Source organism: Ostrinia nubilalis, chromosome Z (assembly GCF_963855985.1).
Source record: "Ostrinia nubilalis chromosome Z, ilOstNubi1.1, whole genome shotgun sequence".
NCBI classification, from domain to species: Eukaryota; Metazoa; Arthropoda; class Insecta; order Lepidoptera; family Crambidae; genus Ostrinia; species Ostrinia nubilalis.
In genome coordinates, this window is record NC_087119.1 from 2638992 (window position 1) to 2658332 (window position 19341).

The 19341-nt window shown below is 36.2% G+C and overlaps 2 protein-coding genes across 4 annotated transcripts in view; both read right to left on the reverse strand.

Annotated features, from left to right (window-relative positions):
• The window catches only part of LOC135086731 (dual specificity calcium/calmodulin-dependent 3',5'-cyclic nucleotide phosphodiesterase 1C-like), a 150589-nt gene extending 148486 nt beyond the window's left edge, over window positions 1–2103 (reverse strand). For 2 of the 3 annotated variants that reach the window (XR_010260583.1, XM_063981509.1), the window contains exon 1: window positions 1995–2103. Coding sequence is in view for 2 of the 3 variants with exons in the window: in XM_063981509.1 (XP_063837579.1) it covers window positions 1995–2021 (27 nt within the window). In the remaining variant the exon portion in view is untranslated. Of the gene's footprint in view, window positions 1–1658; window positions 1746–1994 lie in introns of those variants that run through there. The other variant, XM_063981510.1, reaches the window with a different exon arrangement.
• Window positions 2053–19341, reverse strand: part of LOC135087005 (probable 3',5'-cyclic phosphodiesterase pde-1) — a 131991-nt gene continuing 114702 nt past the window's right edge. Inside the window, exon 5 of the mRNA XM_063981862.1 lies at window positions 2053–2360. Within this exon, the coding sequence (XP_063837932.1) occupies window positions 2053–2360 (308 nt within the window). The remainder of the gene's footprint in view (window positions 2361–19341) is intronic.

Genomic DNA, 19341 nt, shown 5'->3' on the forward strand with positions numbered 1-19341 from the left:
GGTGAACTTTGAAAGCCCAGTTGAGCTTTCAGAGGCTATCATCAAGTGTTACGCTTCGTAGTACAATGGATTCAGTAAGTCCGTCATAAGCGAAAGCTCATAGTCTAAGCTTAATTTTAAAAATGTATAGCGCATAGTATCGGTGACGATCATTTTAAAAGTTTTATCTCTTTCTATTAATGTATATCATACACTTTCTATTGTAGAAAGTTGATCTTATGTTGTAGGTATGCGCAGTTTAAACTAAGTTTGGTTCATCACCAAGGGAAGCTTTCATTTGTTAACTAAAAAGCACTCTACTATATTATTATCGTAATAATAACAATGGTTGCATAAAGCTAAAATAATTATCCCGGATTTGTTTAACCACGACTCTATTATCCGTCATTTTATGGACAACAAGGCCGCTTAAGTTAAGCCGATTTGGACAAAATGTGTCCATAACTAAGCCGCGGTTTGGGCTTTAAATCAATTGATTAATTGCACCAATTTATTGTTGTTTTTTATCAAATATACGTGAAAATGCTTTTCTATTTATAATTGTAAAGTTCGAATATTTTCCATGCTGGCTTGAAAGAGAAAATCATGTTTGTCAGTTAAGTCTCAATCTGGAGTCTCCTTAAAGTAGATAAGGACATGGCCTTTAGCAAATTACCTCGTAAGATACGATTCCAGATTTTAGGTACACCACTATTAATAGATTAATTAACGGGTTGGTTGGACAATGAGAAAGTTCTTACAACTCTACACAACAAACAGAATATGAAAAGACTAGGTAATATTACCTATAATAAGCTTTTTCTTGAACAATCGTCACCACCTGTAATAACGTCACTTGTTCAACCAGTCCCGTAATCATGTGGTTTTCTGAGCCTTCTGTATTTATTTCAGTTGTATTTGTATTGCTGAATGAAACTAAGCCAGAGAAATTCAGGAAGCCTTTTATCTATGACGAGCAGGAATGTGGCATGCGTGAAAATAGACGGAGGTTCGCGTGGAAAAATTTGAGGCCTTTTCGCAAACGTAGTTTGATAGTTTTTATGATAGATTTTTGGTTGGAAACATATGAATGAAATCTCAGAAATTCCACAGATTCAGGAGAAGAATTCCTGAGATTTATTAATAAGATTAGTGTAATAAGAAAATTATTATGTACGTGTTTCTGGTTTGTACGTTTAAACGTACGTACTCGTCTACAGCGACTAATACCTACTAAAATACCGAAAGGTCCTAACATACCGAAAGTTGTTTCTTTCTTGTGAAAATATACTAAATGTTGACATAAAAATCATTTAATTTCAACAAATAGGCTTTTAGAAAGCGCTTTTACACGTCTCAGTAACTTTAACCCTACGACTGCTTCGGGACAATACATGGGCCAGTGCTGAGAAGAAACTTAGTCACCTTTGTCAGCCTCTTAATAAGACTTAAAGAAAAGATCCTACGAATATTACAAATGCGAAAAATTGGATGTCTGGATGTTAGTTAGGTACACTTTCAAGCAAAAACTTTTGAACAGATTTTGATGAAACTTTACAGTATTATTGTTTATAACCCAGAATAACATATATGCTATAATTTATGACGATCTGTGACAAATTAAATTTCACGCGGGTGAATCCGCGGGCAAAAGCTAGTAGGTAATAAATGATACTTACGCGAGCTTGCGATAGGATGCAATGCATCGCCTGGGTGACATCGGCGGCATGTATTGCGTTATGATAGGGGTTCGTTGAGTGGTAGCCTTCCTCGATGAGGCTGAATAGTTTCCAGGCCTTAAAGGCATCCACATAAAGTTACACATAAAGAATATAATATAATACTCACGCGAGCTTGCGATAGGATGCAATGCATCGCCTTGGTGACATCGGCGGCATGTATTGCGTTATGATAGGGGTTCGTTGAGTGGTAGCCTTCCTCGATGAGGCTGAATAGTTTCCAGGCCTTGACGGCATCCACATAGTTACACATAAATAACATAATATGATACTCACGCGAGCTTGCGATAGGAAGCAATGCATCGCCTGGGTGACATCGGCGGCATGTATTGCGTTATGATAGGGGTTCGTTGAGTGGTAGCCTTCCTCGATGAGGCTGAATAGTTTCCAGGCCTTGACGGCATCCACATAAAGTTACACATAAAGAATATAATATAATACTCACGCGAGCTTGCGATAGGAAGCAATGCATCGCCTGGGTGACATCGGCGGCATGTATTGCGTTATGATAGGGGTTCGTTGAGTGGTAGCCTTCCTCGATGAGGCTGAATAGTTTCCAGGCCTTGACGGCGTCCAGCTTGAAGTGAGACAGCAGGCCGTACACGTGGAACAGGTGTACGCACAGCACTGGTAGGCAGCGGCCTGTGGACAATGAGAATACGATTTTATTATTAAAGGTCACAAAACCTTAATGGACATTTAGGCTGGGTTGCACCATCTTACATTAACTTAAAAATCTGTCAAACTCCATACAAAAATCTCCGGTTATCGTCAACTAAGTTAGATGGTGCAACTAAGCCTTAAAGAGATAAACATCAAGTTTCCACTCCGTGGTGGACTGCACAACTGCTACCATAGCAGCTGTGCATTCAGCATCTGCCTATTGCAAGACTGCCAGTTGAAACACAACCAGTAAATCAGTATACAGAAGTTAGCTAAATAACAACTAAGTCAAAAATCTGTCAAACTCCATACAAAAAGTACCGGTTATCGTCATAGTTACCCTTAAAGTTAGTTGGTGCAACTTAGCCTAAGTGAGTAGTCTTATTCGGGTACAAAAATAGCATATTTTTTAATTTCAATTATCATTTGTTATTTTACGAACCTATCATTAAAAATAGTAATCATAAAGTATTGTTTACGGTTTCGCATTATATTTTTATATTCCACAAGTTCCAATTAGTAAAGCCATCGAGTCTTCCCGTCATGCCCCATTTAATATTAAAGTGGACAAATTGAATTACTATCGGCACAACCGCCGCGATACAATTATCTTTAATATGAGCATAATTATGTATTAATTAACCGCCAAATGAGTACAATAACGTTCACTTAAAACAGTAATTGGTGTTAAAGCGCAACAAAATTGTTCTGCTTTCGAGGAATATACAAAGTTCGATTTATGTATTTATTGTATTGTCGGCCGTTTGGTGGAGTGGTTCAGAACGGACTACTATGCCGAGAGGTCCCGGGTTCGATTCCCGGCCGGTCAGAAATTGAAATGGTGAATTTTAATTCTGTGACGGGTCTGGGTGTTTTTTACGTTTAATATGTATGTATTTACAATAAAAAAGGTATTTAAGTATGTTTATATCCGTTGTCTAGTACCCATAGTACAAGTTTTGCTTAGTTTGGGGCTAGCGGCGCAGTGTAAAATGTGCAAGGATATTTATTTAACCATATTAATTCTGATAGTTACGTATTTGAAATTCGTGAACTTAAATCTAAATCATTTTATTTTAGTGCTACTTTACTTGACTTAAGTTCGTGAAATCTGTGAGTGTAGATTAGAATGAGTATCTCAAAAATAAAAGTTTTCAAAGACTGTTTTCCTTAAGGGTCCTGGCTCCAGGCTTAATGATACAAGTACAACCAATGATATTAACTTACTTAATTAATTTTTAAGAGTGGTTGACGAATTTCATGTTAAATAACGTCTTAGCTTCCCTAATTTTATATTTTGTACAACCTATTTTCCGACAATTTCCTCAACTTGGTAAGAAAACTATGGATTAATTTTTGTCATCAGATTACCGACGTTTCAACAATTCCGTGAGGACACTTATGTACGAGTAAGTAACCGTTACAATACCAACGAAGTTTCAAGCAGCACATTTTCCGCTAGGACAAACTTGCCAACTATTATTATATTTTCCAGCGAAGTTAATCAAGCAATTCAGTATTTTCTCAAAGTATTTAACTCGGTGGTAAGCCGAGAAAATAATAAGGAGTTTGAAATAACTATTAAATGAAAAACTTAACGGACGATGCTATGAAAACTTTGTAAGGAAGGTAATACAAGAGATGGTGAGCAATAAGATCTATTTCACACAACCATTTTATTGTTATAATGGTTTTAGGGGATAATTGGTTTAAGGCAGAAAATATCTCTCGCTGTGTATTAGCCATTAGGTAGGTAAGTCACACTAATGTAGAATGACCAAATCAGAATTTCATGTTAGGGAAGACACATCAAAATCTATGAGCCCGTAGGTATATTATTTTTATCTTGATATACATTTTTAGAGAAAGGAGACTGAATGTCCACAAATAGGAAACTGCTCGAATCATTCCCGACTCCCATAAGCGAGGACCTACAATTGAGGAATCATCAATCTTTGTTGTGCGAAATATTCGGTATCATTACTTAAAGTTATGCACCGTAGTAATGACACACTTATTTTCTTAAGACTCGGTGCTTAAGTTTAATATCTTCTCTAGCGAAACTAGCCAAGTTTGTAATAGCGAGTGTGCATATAGACTGAGCCATAATTTCGCGACATTGGGCCTATCCTGTTCTAGAATTCTGTATTTTAGGTGGTGTCTCTTTCACTCGTGGGGAAATCATGGGATGTGTGAGAGAGATGGGTGTAGGTAGTATACTTGCACCGTATTGCAGGGTAGAGGATTCTGAGCGGATAATTATTCCCGTGAGCTTAGCGGAGCAACTAAAATAGAACTTATTAACGCGACTTAGCACCTAAACGTACTTCGTCTCAGGCTCTCGGGGCACATCGATTTACTTCGAGACATTTCGGCGGTAACGAAGCATGTTGGTAAGTGCTCTACGAGTATTTCGAATTTGAGGTGAGTGTTCTATTTCAAAATTCAAATTATTATATTAATTAGGTGTAAGTGTGGGCGGCGTTCACTTGGTTCTCTTATTACTCTCTATTATTATTATGTATACCCTTTACTGAATAATGACAATACAACTAATTCATAATATTCTGGTATTGACCAATTTGTAGCCCATTGGCCATTTATTAACCCATCTTATAATGAAACTATAGCCAGATTTCAAAGTTTTTTTGTTTGAAACAAGTGAATAATTTTTTCAAGAAACAATGAAACATTATCTGTTAGTGTGTATAGATAACAAAATAATCAACGAATGCTCTCGGTAACCTATACTAGATTTATGAAAAAATAGACCACAAGAAATAGACAGAGAATAGAAACCAAACAAAACACTTCAAGACATCTAGAACATACAGCATATAGGTTAATTTGAAACTGAAATTCTAATTCCACGTTTTGCTCATGCATTCAGTACGGGACCTGCAGTTGAAGCTAGATGGCTATCACATACATACTCAATGGTAAACTATTGAGAAGGCAAATTTTATGGGTCGACGAATACTTACTCAACGTACAATATGAATTTGAAATCATAAAACTGTTTAAGTAGATATTTCAAATCATTGTTTACTGTTTATGGTAAATCAAACCAAATTTATTAGGTCACCGAATCATGCGAACATGTAAACATAGAATTCCCATAAATAAATATTTTGTTTTATTTCTAGCTACTGTTTACTGCAAGTGTTAAATCAAACGCGAATTTATTGGGTCAGCCAGTCATGATTATATAAAACTGAAATCTATAAATATTTTGTTTTATTTTTAGTATTTGTTTACTGTTTATGGTATAAAAAGCATTGGGTCAAAGAATAATCCATTATCAAAATGCAATGAATAGCTGTTATTTCTCTATTCTGCTGCTGCAGTTGTCCGTTTAAAAAGGTCTTGAAGCTGGCATGTTACGAGATCTCTAATTTTACCTGTTGGGTCGACCTCGACAATCAATAAAAACTTCAATAATTTATTGTGACTTACATGCTTTTTTGTTTATTTAAGGCCCGATTCGGCCAAACTTTTATCCGAGAATAACTCCTGTATAACTGGCACATAGACAGTTTCAGTATGGGAAATATGTCAAAGTTTCAATTATTCTGAGATTAATATTTACTCTTGTTTGGTCGAATCCGCCCTAAGTGGTCAACAAGACATGTGTTCCTTATGTGGGAGGATATCGCGCAATGGCAGACATTTCTCAGCGGTTAAACTGATCAATCGCATGAATCTGTGCGTGTTCTAAAGCTCCAATTATAGCTACATTGTTGTGATATGATGTGTTGTGAATAAGCTTTTGTACCTAAACTAACCGCACCAAGTCATTGTTGATTGTTTACAGCGAAATCAACGCGCTATTCGGTCGCGATTTGCAAACGGAAATTGTAGTGCGAATCTAAAATACACTGTTTTGCTAAATTCTGACCGGTTTGTGAGTAAATTATACAAGGATCCTACTTTAAGCTATTTCGTCAACTAACGAAGTATGAATACTATTCATTTATACTAAATCCTCTTTCCTTTGCGAAACAATTTTCAGTCGAATAACCCATAATGTACTTTATTAAATAGATACTAATTTGATAAGCTACTTTGTGAAATCACACAATGATATTAACATTATTCCACTGAAATAAACCTACAGTCAAAAAGTACATTAGTATAATGATGGAACAATAGTGTATTTAGTCAATTTTAACAATTCAATCAGATGAATGATTATTGCACATTATTATGATGGTAGGAAAGTGTGCATAACCGCTGCATTACTAAGTCTTCGTTCACCAAATGCAGAAAATTGCGGTAAATTAGCAATATTATACAATGGCATCAACAGTGTTCGTAAAATTCTTCATAAAATACTCTTATGTGGAGATTTCTCCGTTTATCATATTAACCTTTCGTAATAATAGGCTTTGGTATCATTATGTCCTTTGTATTTAAGCTATTTGTCAGTAATCGTTCCTTTTATTAGTTTATTTATGGATACCTACTCCTTATTATACAGATAGCAGGTAAAAAAAGAAAGAGAGAGTTATGTAGAAATAATAGTCTCGGTCTCGGGGTCGCTTATGTTAAAACAAAAGTTCACCCCATATTTTACTAATTTTGAAGATTACAAAGATGCATCAACTAATCAACGACAAAATATTGAGGTTTTCAAGTAATTTATTACAGTAATAACCGCGGGCAAACAAGTGACGTGCTCGTACGCAACAAACATCAACATTTAAATGCGGCGTTACTGAGACCAATCGCTTACAAAGACGTTTTTAAGACTGCACAGTGGCGCACACCGCCGACTAAATCTATGACTTTACTGTTTCAAAATAGCATTCATAAGTGAAAAAGAACTCGAGAGGAAAAGTTCGTCAAAGCAAAACCAACCCCAAAACTTTGTTAATACTGGGATTAAAACTCCGCATATTTTTCGCGTCCTAGTTTTTCAGTAAACGAGGTCAGTGCTTAAAAATTCACATTTGTGTAGCTCCTCAAAAATCACTTTTCCAGAAGTTTCTTCATCTCAAAGGAACTAGTGTAGAGTAGGTACAGCGTATATGTTCCTATTTGCAATTACATTAAAATGTTTAAATAACTTAAAACTGTAAATGTGGTTGGCGAAGCTACTAGGAATGTTACAAAGTCATGTAGAATTGTAGAAGTAGCAGAGAACAAAGTTAAACTTACAGCGACTAATCGCCCCCATTAGTCGAGAGCGTACCCCGGTTGCTCTACACACGGATCTCAAGGCTGCAGCGTGATTATTGTTAGCGTTGAATTTCCAAAGTCTGACATAACCGGCCATTGGTAACTAATCGCGTTATGTTGGTCATATTGGCGATTGTTTTTGGTAGGGTATCCAAATAATATAACACACTCATCATACTCTCCAGAAAGATTTTCCAAGAAGCAGTCACAAAAAAGCATCTTTATATCTTTTATTTGCCCGCGGCTTCACCCGCGTGAAATTTAGTTTGTCACAGATCGTCATAAATTATAGCCTATATGTTATTCTGGGTTATAAACAATAATACTGTAGGGTTTCATCAAAATCCGTTCAGTAGTTTTTGCGTGAAAGAGTAACAAACATCCGCATTTATAATATTATCTTTTATTTTTATTATGGCTTCTTAAACGCACATACGAGTATTGTACTCATTTTAATTAAAGACTAAATAGATTCTTCAAACAAGAAGATACATTGTAGAAACGATACTAATTAGTAATAGTACGAGAATACTATACTTAGCCCTGTAAGAGAAACATAGGATTCAATTAACTTGCAATAGATTTTCAAGCTTAGTAAACTCTCGCAACAGGTCTGGATTCCAATTTAGGGCTCGTTAATTCTAAGTACTGAGTACAGCCCATTGTTCAGAAGATTCATGAGCCATGTCCAAGTTCGAACAGATGCGTGGAAGCCGTAATTTTGTTTTCTTTCGGCTTAATTTGTAACAGGCCCCGCGCCATTGTAATGCAAAATGCTAGCGCGAACATTGTGAAGTGCTTGTTTTATTCACCTCATATTTTCTTCTATTATCAGTTTAAGGTGGTTTGTACTAATTTGGGTATAAATAGGCAAACATAAATGAGTGGTAGTAAGTAGTAGTAAACGTTTTTTTCTCATCGTAAAATGTTAGAGTAGTATACAATGACCTTGTTTAAAATCGTCGTAATGTCTTGGTCAAAGTTATCAAAACTATACAATCCTACTGATATTATAATCTTTAATACTTCCACCTGAAAACAAGCTTTATTATCTGTACTTTAGTTAAAGGTAACTAAACTTTGATCTCTACATTTATTTTATAAAACGGAAAAATCAAAAGCAGCAGTGCAAAAATGATATCGGAATTTCAACAAGAAGTCGAGCGATAAAACTCAAAGCAAGACGGTTACATGAAAAGAACGAACAAAATGGCATTTCCCGCTAAGCCGCGCTATGAAGCTCAAACTAGTGTTTTTGCTTTTATTTAATAGTGGCGTTTCCCTTTTATTGAGCATTTCTTTTACTCTTCAGCGATTCCATCCATTGGTTTAATCGTTATTTGCTTTTCAGTGGCAGTGTTTCGTTTTTATTACAATTTCGCTCGTGCAATTCGATTTTCTACTTTTATTAAATTCAACGGTTAAGCGCGAATAAAAATAATGCGCTTTTTATTTCAATAGGGTTAAAAGTATCCGTTTAGCTAAAACGGTTTTAAAAATACCAGAACTTAAATGTACTAAATAGCTACAAGTAGTTAGTACCACCCACACAATCTAAAAGATAAGATTTTAATTACAATGGAGTGTTCTGTTAAAGACGCAGACTAGTTTAAATACGCTAACCAGAATAAAAAATCTCGAAACTTTGTAGCAAATAGTGACTAGCATCACATACATTGACAACAATTATGAAAATGATCGAGTATTGATAATCCCATCAAAAACAATACTTGTCAAAAAAACCAAGTCTCGCAACTCAGTTGTTCTACGGTAAAAAGTTGTGAGATCCATGTAATACCAAGTCCAGGCCAGGAAATCTCTAACGTTTTACATAAATTATTGACTTGGCCATCGCATGAAAACACGTGTAAATTAAATTATTTAGTGCGATGGCCAAGTCAATAATTTATGTAAAACCTTAAAGATTTCCTGGCCTGGACTTGGTATTACATGGATCTCACAACTTTTTACCGTAGAACAACTGAGTTGCGAGACTTGGTTTTTTTGACAAGTATTGTTTTTGATGGGATCTCATATCTTTTTGTATTTTGTAAACAGTTCTACTTTTTTCCTTTTCGGTACCTTCTACTTAATTGTATGTATATCTAACCAGCAACGAATTTTCTTAAAGTCCTCTCTCTGACTTGTGAAATTTTCTTATTTTTGTAGGTAGCCTTCCGTTTTCTCTTTTCCGGTTCTACTTCTTGAGCTGATAACTGGACCGAAATTGAAAAATGTTACTCGACTTGGCGGGAACACTACCGTGTGCCTTTATATTTAATTTTATATGATATTACAAACTTATTTAGGTAAGTACTTAAATATTTATAAAACTGGACCGAAATTAAAAAATTTTGCTAGACTTAGCGGTTGCACTACCGTGCCCCCAAATATTTTAGTTTTTCCTTGATTCATACACCAAACACTACTTATATTCCAAATTTGAAGCTTCTAGGTCTGCTAGAAGTGCCTTAGAATGTTGATGATCGGTGAGTCAGTCAGTCAGTCAGTGAGTGACAAAATTAAGAAACTTTGACCCGCTATAATTCTTAAACTACTGGTTCAAATTGAATGAAATTTGAAATATACCGTGTCTTTACAATGCCTGCATGGTTACTGAAAATTCAGTCTTCTAGTTTTATCCACAACGAAGATACAGGGGGTCGAAAATGGCCTGAATTGCTTCGAGAAAAGGATGGTACGGCCGTGCCGCTTTTTTGCTCGACTTGGTGGGGGCACTGCCGTGCCCCCAGATAACGCCACACATTTAATTTGCAAATATGTGACCCATATTTTGATTGCTGCAGTCCGTGTAATCATACTACTATTAGGTCAACATGATCAACATCGAATTACAGCTAAATTTTAGGAAATGGCGCACGCTAAATGCTTTACCGATATAATCGGCCAGATTTTCAACTCGTACGTGACAAATTAAATACATAATTCACCAGAAAATTGTTGTGAACTAATAATTATCCCAACTAATATTTTAAATGCGAAAGTAACTCTGTCTGTCTGTCTGTCTGTTACGCTTTCCCGCTTAAACCTCGCAACCGATTTTGATGAAATTTGGCATAGAGATAGTTTGAGTCCCGGGAAAGAACATAGGATAGTTTTTATCCCGGTTTTTGAAACAGGGACGCGCACGATAAAGTTTTTCTGTGACAGACAAAATTCCACGCGGGCGAAGCCGCGGGCGGAAAGCTAGTTATTAATAAAAATGTTTTGATAAACCACTTTATATTTACTTTAATTGGAAAGGAAAATATAATGAAACACTAATTTGATAACACAATGAACGTACTATTAAAATATGTTATCCTTCGTACGATGCGTTTGTAAAGTCAAGTCACCTACAACGCTCTTATGAGACAGTTAAAAAAACTAAGGAAGCATAATTAGGTAATCGATGCCTTAAAAGTCGATTACAAAATTTATTATGTCTGTACTTGTATTTACCTAAGTTGCTATCAAGAACAAAAACTTATGTTTCTAACTTTAACCTGAAAGGCACCTCTAGGGATAACTTTTCACTAAATAGCGGGCTGCTGCCAGTTTCAAATAAAAAATCCATAAAGTACTAACGCAAACAGCTCATGCTACCATGGCATCAAGCTATAAAACAAACGGCAATTACATACTTTATTTTTGTCTATTAAAATATTCCATAATGCACAGAAACTTTATCCCTGACCCATTTTTCAATACCAGAAATAATGATCAAGGTAAGTGTAAAATTAATCCCGCAAATTATAGACCTCATTAATAGGAAATAACATGTAGGTGACTTTCTTTGTGCTGCCTGATTATTTCAGCCTTGCATAATATTCTTTATCACTATTAATAATAGACACAAGGTAACATAACATGGGAATTGGCATGTGATGGGAATTGGCATTTTCAATGAAAAGATGGTTTTGATTAAAAGGTAGATTCGTTAATGCGCTTACTAATTAATAAGCTTTGCAAAACTAAGGACGAAACGAAGGTTAAAACTAGGTTCAGTCAAAGATTCTGTCCTGTGACAGGTCTGACTACTGGATTCCATTCCAAAAACTGAATTTTTTATAAGTCTATGCTTCAACTTTAATTGACCTTAAAATATTCCCAAGTAATATAGTAATATCTACCATTTTGACGAAGATATAAAGATTTATTTTCAAACATCCTATTGCCATTTTTTGTGAAAAATAAACTGAAGTGGCAGCGGGCTGGTCAAGTGGAGATCGAGGTTTAGAAAACGCAAGGTCCGCCACTTTTGTGTACGTCCCTCTCAAAAAATTCATGTCTGAAGAACGTGGACTGAGAACTGAATAAATTGCTGGAGCCGTGAATAAAATAACTAAAAAGAAAAAATATTTTAGTAAATAAAAAGTCAGGATTGGTGCCCAAGAGAAACCATGCAGAAGTTATTTAAACTGGTTCCAAAATCGCTTCTTATTTTTACTAGAATATTTACCTACCGATGATTCAATTGTTACAACTACTTTTGTTGCAGAAAATTAAGCAAATAACAATGCTTGTTAGAAAGAAACTTCTTATAATTCTACAGTTTTTATTCGACTTTACTTGCTATTGATTTAGTTCCTAATTGCTGTTTTCATAATTAATATCTACAAGCAATCAAGTCGAGCGATTCTTGTAACTAAAGCTTCAGAAAAATCCTCATAAAGAGACATGATAGGAGTGGAGCAATACAGTTTTACTAAGCAATGAAATTGCATTATTACAATAATTTCAAAAGATTTTTTAAATCAATATTATTCATCTTTTAATCGCCGATAAGATTGTAGGTGTGTCTGAAACTTTTCGTAAAACATTGTAACTCAAAAGATGCGGTGCACCTTTAGAATGGACCACTAACGCTTTTCAACATTAATTACACAAGAACACTAAGGCTGAGTTGTACCATCTTACTTTGACTGTAACAAACGTCAAAAATCTGTCAAACTCCTTACAAAACCTATCGGTTATCGTTATAGTTACGGTCACAGTTTGATGGAGCAACTCAGCCTAAAAACTTACTTTCTTATAAAAGGTGAAAAGTCTGTAATCTCAAAACAATGTTGCTAATTAAAGACAAAGAAAAACATTTAAAGAAACCGCACACTTACAAAGTTATTTTCAACAACACTTAAAATGATCCAAAAGTTTCTTTACACAAAAGTGGGTAATGTTAACAAATTGTATTATTTCGGGACAAAGTGTACTTTTACCCGTTATAATTACATAAAATTCGTAATGAAAGTATTTTTGTTTTTAGAATATTACTCAAGAATTAGCTTTTCGTAAATTGTTGCACATACATCGTCTGGAAACATTTTGTGTAACAGGTTTCCTCATTGAAAAGTTTGTAATTGTACGGCTTTCGATAAAGCTTATTACAAAAGGTCCTGAATTATGAAAGCAAGACGAACATTCAAAATTTTGCAACTCCAACTCCCGGAACCTATCCCGAGACCACGAAAAGTCATTTCACAATTTTGTAGGTTTGTTACTTACCTATTTAGTTACTCATCAACAATAAATCTTACACCATTTTAAACGATAATTTACTCAATCAAAAGTACCTATACCTAAATAAGTTTTAACATCTTCAAGTAAATATTTGTAAACCATACTGACAATAAAAGAAGTAATTAGTTTTCGTAGTTATTAATTAAAAAGTTGATAAATATCAAATTTTCGTTATGCGCAATAAATCAGACACGCCTTTAAAATTTAAATATTTTGAATTGCAATAAAGCAAAACACTTTTTATATTCCAATCGCGGCCATGAAAAGTGTCTGTAATTAACCCACTGGCAAAGGAAGGTGAGGGGGTGAAGGTCATATCCAATGACATTTTAAAACTAGAACTAAGGGTACGTAGTTCAAAGGTATTCTGTGTGTCAATCATATTGGAAATTAGTAGCCCGGCGTATTTAGCCTCCACAATAAAATACAGAGGATACGCTTATTACTTCGGCCGAAGTGACATCTGACATCTGAGGTTAATAGTGGGCGTCTAACAAGGCACAAGGGTTGCTAACTTATTCATTTCAATAAGCACTTTAGATTTGAGGGCTAGGTTATTGCTGGAATATTTGGAACCATTCGTTTATTCGTAACTTTGTACTCGAAGTGTAATTGATTCGAAAACATTTTAAAACGAAGTTTATAAAAACTTACGTATGCTAAACTGTCAAAGCAGTAATTAACACATTAAATACAGGCATTACGACTTCAACTTCAAATTAGCTAAACTTCATAACGCATTCTCTAAAATTGGATTGTATCTTTGCAATAATAAAATGAAGTCAATTTATAAAATTAGTTTTTCCAATTTATTTTGTTGTCGCATCTATCTAATGGGCGGCACGAAAAACTAATTCCGATTCACAAATTGTATTGGATGCTAATCCAATAGCGGGATCATACTGCTAACAATCCACTTAGGGACTAAAGCCGGTGATGAAAAGCCCTCTGCCTGGCTTTGATCTGTTTCATTGAAATTCGCAGCAAAAGAAACTGAACTCCGTTAATATTACACGACATGAAGCTTATGTTGACAAGCCCTCGAGCATTAATTGGAGTGTAACGAATAACGAGACCTAACAAAGATTTGCTTTGCTTGGAAACACACAATTACAATCTGTATTATCAGTAATTATTGTTCCAATTGATCGTAAAGACTCTTGAGAGATCTATTTTTAATCCGTTATTCTATCGCTGTATGTGGAAATAGGAGCTTTACAAACGGCTGAGACTACAGGCTGCTCAAGAGGGTAATGAGAAAGGGAATATGCCAATACGAATATAATTCTCCGTTTTGCCTAATCGTTCCGAATCCGATATCGGAGAGGAAGCGTCATGTTTGACGTTTGATTAGAGTATTAAAATGGGAGAAGGTTGTGTTGTCTAACGTCTGTGTTTTAAATTGTAAACAAATCGTTTTTCGTTTATTAAAATCTTGTGAATGAGCTGCAGCGATCGTCAGGTCTCTTCCAGTGAATGGCCAACTTTTAAATTGAAGAAAGAAGCTAAGGTCATATAAACCATTCAGGCTAGGTAAGTTTTCTGCGCAGAAGAATCTGTCAAGTAATAGACTACAACATTGGTAATACATGTTTTTTTTAACAAAACTGGAGAGTCGTTAGGCAGCGGCGTATTGGCACGGAAATATTCAGGAGTTTTTGAGGAAAATATGATAAGGATTTCTGAAATCACCGCAGTTGTAACTGCCGATCTCGTGCAAGCGTCGGACTACAGATCGCTGTGCATTACCCACTGACCGTGGCGAAACTGACGCTGGCTGGAGCGAGTAATCGAAGCTCGAAGCTACCGCTCTAACAAGTTCGACACTTCGGTTGAGGGCACAGTTGCGGAGGAAATCTACTTAATAGCTGCGACCAAATTGGCAGTTAGGTCATCGTTAGCCTTTAGGTAAAGTTTGCAGTGGACCGTCAGTCGTCACACATTTCTCACAAAATCACTCAACAAGGTTTTATTTGGGTTTGAATGCAAAAAAATAAATAGGTGCAAATAGCGATCTTTGCGATACAAAATAAAATGTACATTGCTTCATTAAGAAAATATTTAAATCGCTGACAGAAATTAATTTTAATTTTCTTTTAAATTAGCCGGCAAAGGATGTTTTTTTTAGAAAAACAACAATCTGGGTTTTCAATAAAGTTATTATTATGAAATGAATAGGGACTAATATTATAAACGCGAGAGTTACTTGGTGTGGATGAATAAATGTTTGTTACCACTTCAGGCAAGTCCGCAGGTGTTTTAATCGAATATGTGCACGCAAATCACAGAGAACCTAGTCTGTATTAACACAAAATCTGTTAATAATTCGTATAAACACATGCAAAACCGGATAACGGGGACTGATGCTTATTGGATGAGCTCATGATTATAATTTGGCACAGCCCTTACAATATTCTATGCCACTGATCACAATGAAACTCGTCCATATTCATGAGCGAATCAGCTGGGCGCGCTCGGTGTCCAACTAGACGCCCGTGTTGTCTGAACACAGGGCGTCTGCCGTGTTTCATTCACAAAAACAATCACGATCCGGACACGGTTATAAAAAGCTCTGTTAACAACCGGTCATAAATAAAGGTGATGCAGTTAACTCGGTTTCTAGTTACAGCACCGGGTGCGGCGAAGCTCGATTCTTTCACATCAAATATTTAGAGCCTGCACCTGGTTTAGAGCCTGGGCATTTCATTTTATTGCTTTATCTATAATGGATTCCGCATGTGTCGTACAATTCGAAAAGACTTGGAATACAATTATTTTTATTTACACCTAAATCATAAAACATGCGGGACTTGACTGTTATGTCATTCTATAATTGCTCAATTATTTAGCTTGGAACTTACAGGATAAAAGTAATGGGACTATTTAGTTTTTCTAATATTTAAGTGGAAACATTTTAGTTTTATAATGAAGAAATCAAAACGTCTAAGTCAAGCGCATACGCGCCTACTTTATAGCTAGCTCCATTATGGACGGGTCTGAAGAGTCCTACAGGGGTGTTTTACGAACGAAATATAAAAACTGGGTGAGTTCGCCTCGAAACTGCATACAATTTGCAAAATAAATGTGAGATTCAGCTGCTCTTGAACTCGTTTCATGGGAGCGACATTGCTGCATTGTAATGTGAGATCTCTCTCTCTCAAATCGCGCAGTATCAGCTGTGCCTTGTGTAAACAATGCGGCATTCGTTATCCATTCGATTTCGAGCCGATTGTCAATCACATTCTATTTTACCTAACTTAGAGACATGGTAGAGCGATGACGAATTTTCAGTCGTCGCAGTACGAGTATATCGCATTGTTTTAATGGACTGAGCCAGCTTTTGGAATTGATTAAATTTTACGATTAAGACACCTTATTGCTTTTGATGTAGAGTTCCATTTCCAATAGGAATACAAGGAATTTCCTTATTTACTGCTTTAAAAGTTGACTATCGTCAAGTATTTTGTAGCTCATTCTAAAGCCGATCTATAAAATACGCTAGCAAATGCTTTGCGTTCCTGGAGTGACGCACTACATACTTTTCTTTATTGAATGCGCCTCCTTTCTTTTGTGACATGGCGGTGGTGCCGTGAATATTTTGATATCATAAACTTTATTAGTTCCATCAAATCCACGATATCAGAACTCATAATTAATTTGCGGTAGCATATTTAAATACTTTTATTATTAGGAGATAAGTGAAAGCTTTTTCATGAATCCCAGAGTTCTTTTCCACTCCTGGGGTCTCTATGTATTTCTGACTAGATGAGCCCCGCTTAACCGACCATGTCCCTCCTGTCCGAAAAAAGTGTTAATGTAAAAGTGCATTAACACTTTATTCCCTTTAAAAAAGGTAAAAAAAGATAAATCTGCTTTCTACGAAATGCTTTATCAATTCAACTTAATACCCCATTTTGCACTGTGCAACCGCTGTAACCGCGGGGCAGGTAATGCGCGGTCCTCTACATTATCGAAATTGGCCGATACGACACTGTCATTTATCTCGCCAACACTAACGAGCGCTTTGCATTGGAAAAAATACGGTATGAACCTATTGAACTGGCTACACACAAGTGAATATCCAACAATGGACGTTGCTGACGACTGGATAATTTGTTTACTTTCATTTTTAAACGAATTACAATATTTATTTATACCTAGTTAAAACAAAAAAAAAATCATTTTAAGGAGCCAACACTACCGATGGAAGCTTAGTAGAGGATACTTTGAATGTGATTATATTTCTTTTAGGACAGTCAGATTGATTCAACCTTCAATGTCCTGACCATTACCATAAGCGATTATTCACAGAAAACATAACAAATCAAAAATCACTTAGTTAACGAGCCCTACAGGATTGAATTATAAATGAGCTATGACATCGAGTTTCACGCATAAAAAAATACCTACAAGATCATGTAAAAGACAATAAAGCGCCTGTGTAGAGCTTAATAACTGAGAGCTGTAGATAAGTTAATTTGTTTTCTATTATAACAAATTGTCATCTTGAATGGAATAAATGTCTCCTTTAAAAGTTACAGCACCTTCCCAACATCCCAACTCATCGTTTTGTGGCTGCAACTAGCAATCTGTGCTGAAACTTATAAAAGTTTAAACTTTATTCAACTAAACTTGTACGTGTGCTAAGCAGCTTACACCGAGTCTCAAGTTACTCGACATCACACCTTATCGTCTCTATTATGTGAAGCTGTTTGAAACTTACAGTAATAATACGCCCGTATTCACAAACGATACTTGCTTAAGTGAAGCAGCAAATCGAACGCACAGCGCTGAATAGAGCTCTGTGATTGGTTCGTGTGTCTCCCTGTGCATCCACGTGCACTGTGAGACCTCATAGTAATGTTTGGGACTCCGGGCGATAGATTATTAACAAACCCACAAGGTGGACCGACGACATCATAAAGGTAGTAGGAAGGCGTTGGACGCAGGCCGCTACCAACCGGGCAACATGGAAAGCATTGGGGGAGGCCTATGTTCAGCAGTGGACGTCTTATGGCTGAGATGATGATGATGATGATTGTTAACAGAACATTTTCCTTACAATCTAAAATAGACCGGCAAGATTACTGGCACTTGAAAAAAATTACGTGCCCCATATTGGAGAAAGGGATGATCAGCGCTTGAAGCGAACTGAAGAGCGCTGATTATAGCGGAAAAGCCTAATCCAAACGGTTGCAGCACAAAAGGGTTAGGGAAAGTACTCTCGCATTTAATTAAAAAGAGCATACCAGTATATTAGCGATTGAAGAATCGGATTCAATAAACGTCCTCTGGTTTTCAATTGGCGATGACCACTTTGAGCTTTAATGAACTTAAAAGGTGAATATCAAGCAAAAGGTGAATAGCAATGTCACTCCAATTGACCTAAGTTTGACACGCAGGATGCGTACATAGCAGATGACATTCAGTGGTTAATGACCAGAAGGACTGAAGTGATTTCGGATGGGATAAAGGATAGGTATGACTCTTTAACATTAAGAACTTAAAAATTGTTTTTGTTGACCATTTTTCAGCGAGTCTACTGCACCTCAAGTGAATGTGGTCGCAATTCCCACCGGCTGTATCATTATGCTGATTCCACACAGCATGAATGGGCGACCGCACGCCGCACGTGTAGCATTGACCTTCCAGCTTCTGCCGACGAATCAATAGAGCCGCTCGGGCATGATGGGGACTATTAATGAGCTTACTTTGTAGCACTTTGTGGCACTTTGTACCAATTTGGGAAGGTGGATTGTGGGACTCACTGTCTGTTAGGATCAGCGTGTAATTTTGTATTTAGGCTACTAACTGGAAAATGGCTATTTATTGGTGAAACAGTTTGGAACTTTAAAATAAGGCTCGTAACAGGTCTCTCCGAATTAAAAGGTGACAGCTTCTGACCGACGAATCAATAGAGCCGCGCGGACATGATGGGGACTATTAATGAGCTTACTTTGCGGCGCTTTGTACCAATTTGGGAAGGTGGATTGTGGGACTCACTGTCTGTTAGGATCAGCGTGTAATCTTGTAATTAGGCTACGTCTAAGTAGCTGGAAAGCGGCGATTTATTGATGAGACCTGTGAGGTATGGAGGGACATCCTACTTTAAAATAAAGCTCGCCTCCGAACAATAATAGCGATCACTTATCGAAGGTTTCCCCGAATAACTTTAGTGGAAAACGACATCTATTAAAAATCGAAGAAAATTTTGGGCTTTTTATTCCAACTTAGACTTGAGTATTCAATGCATAAGAAT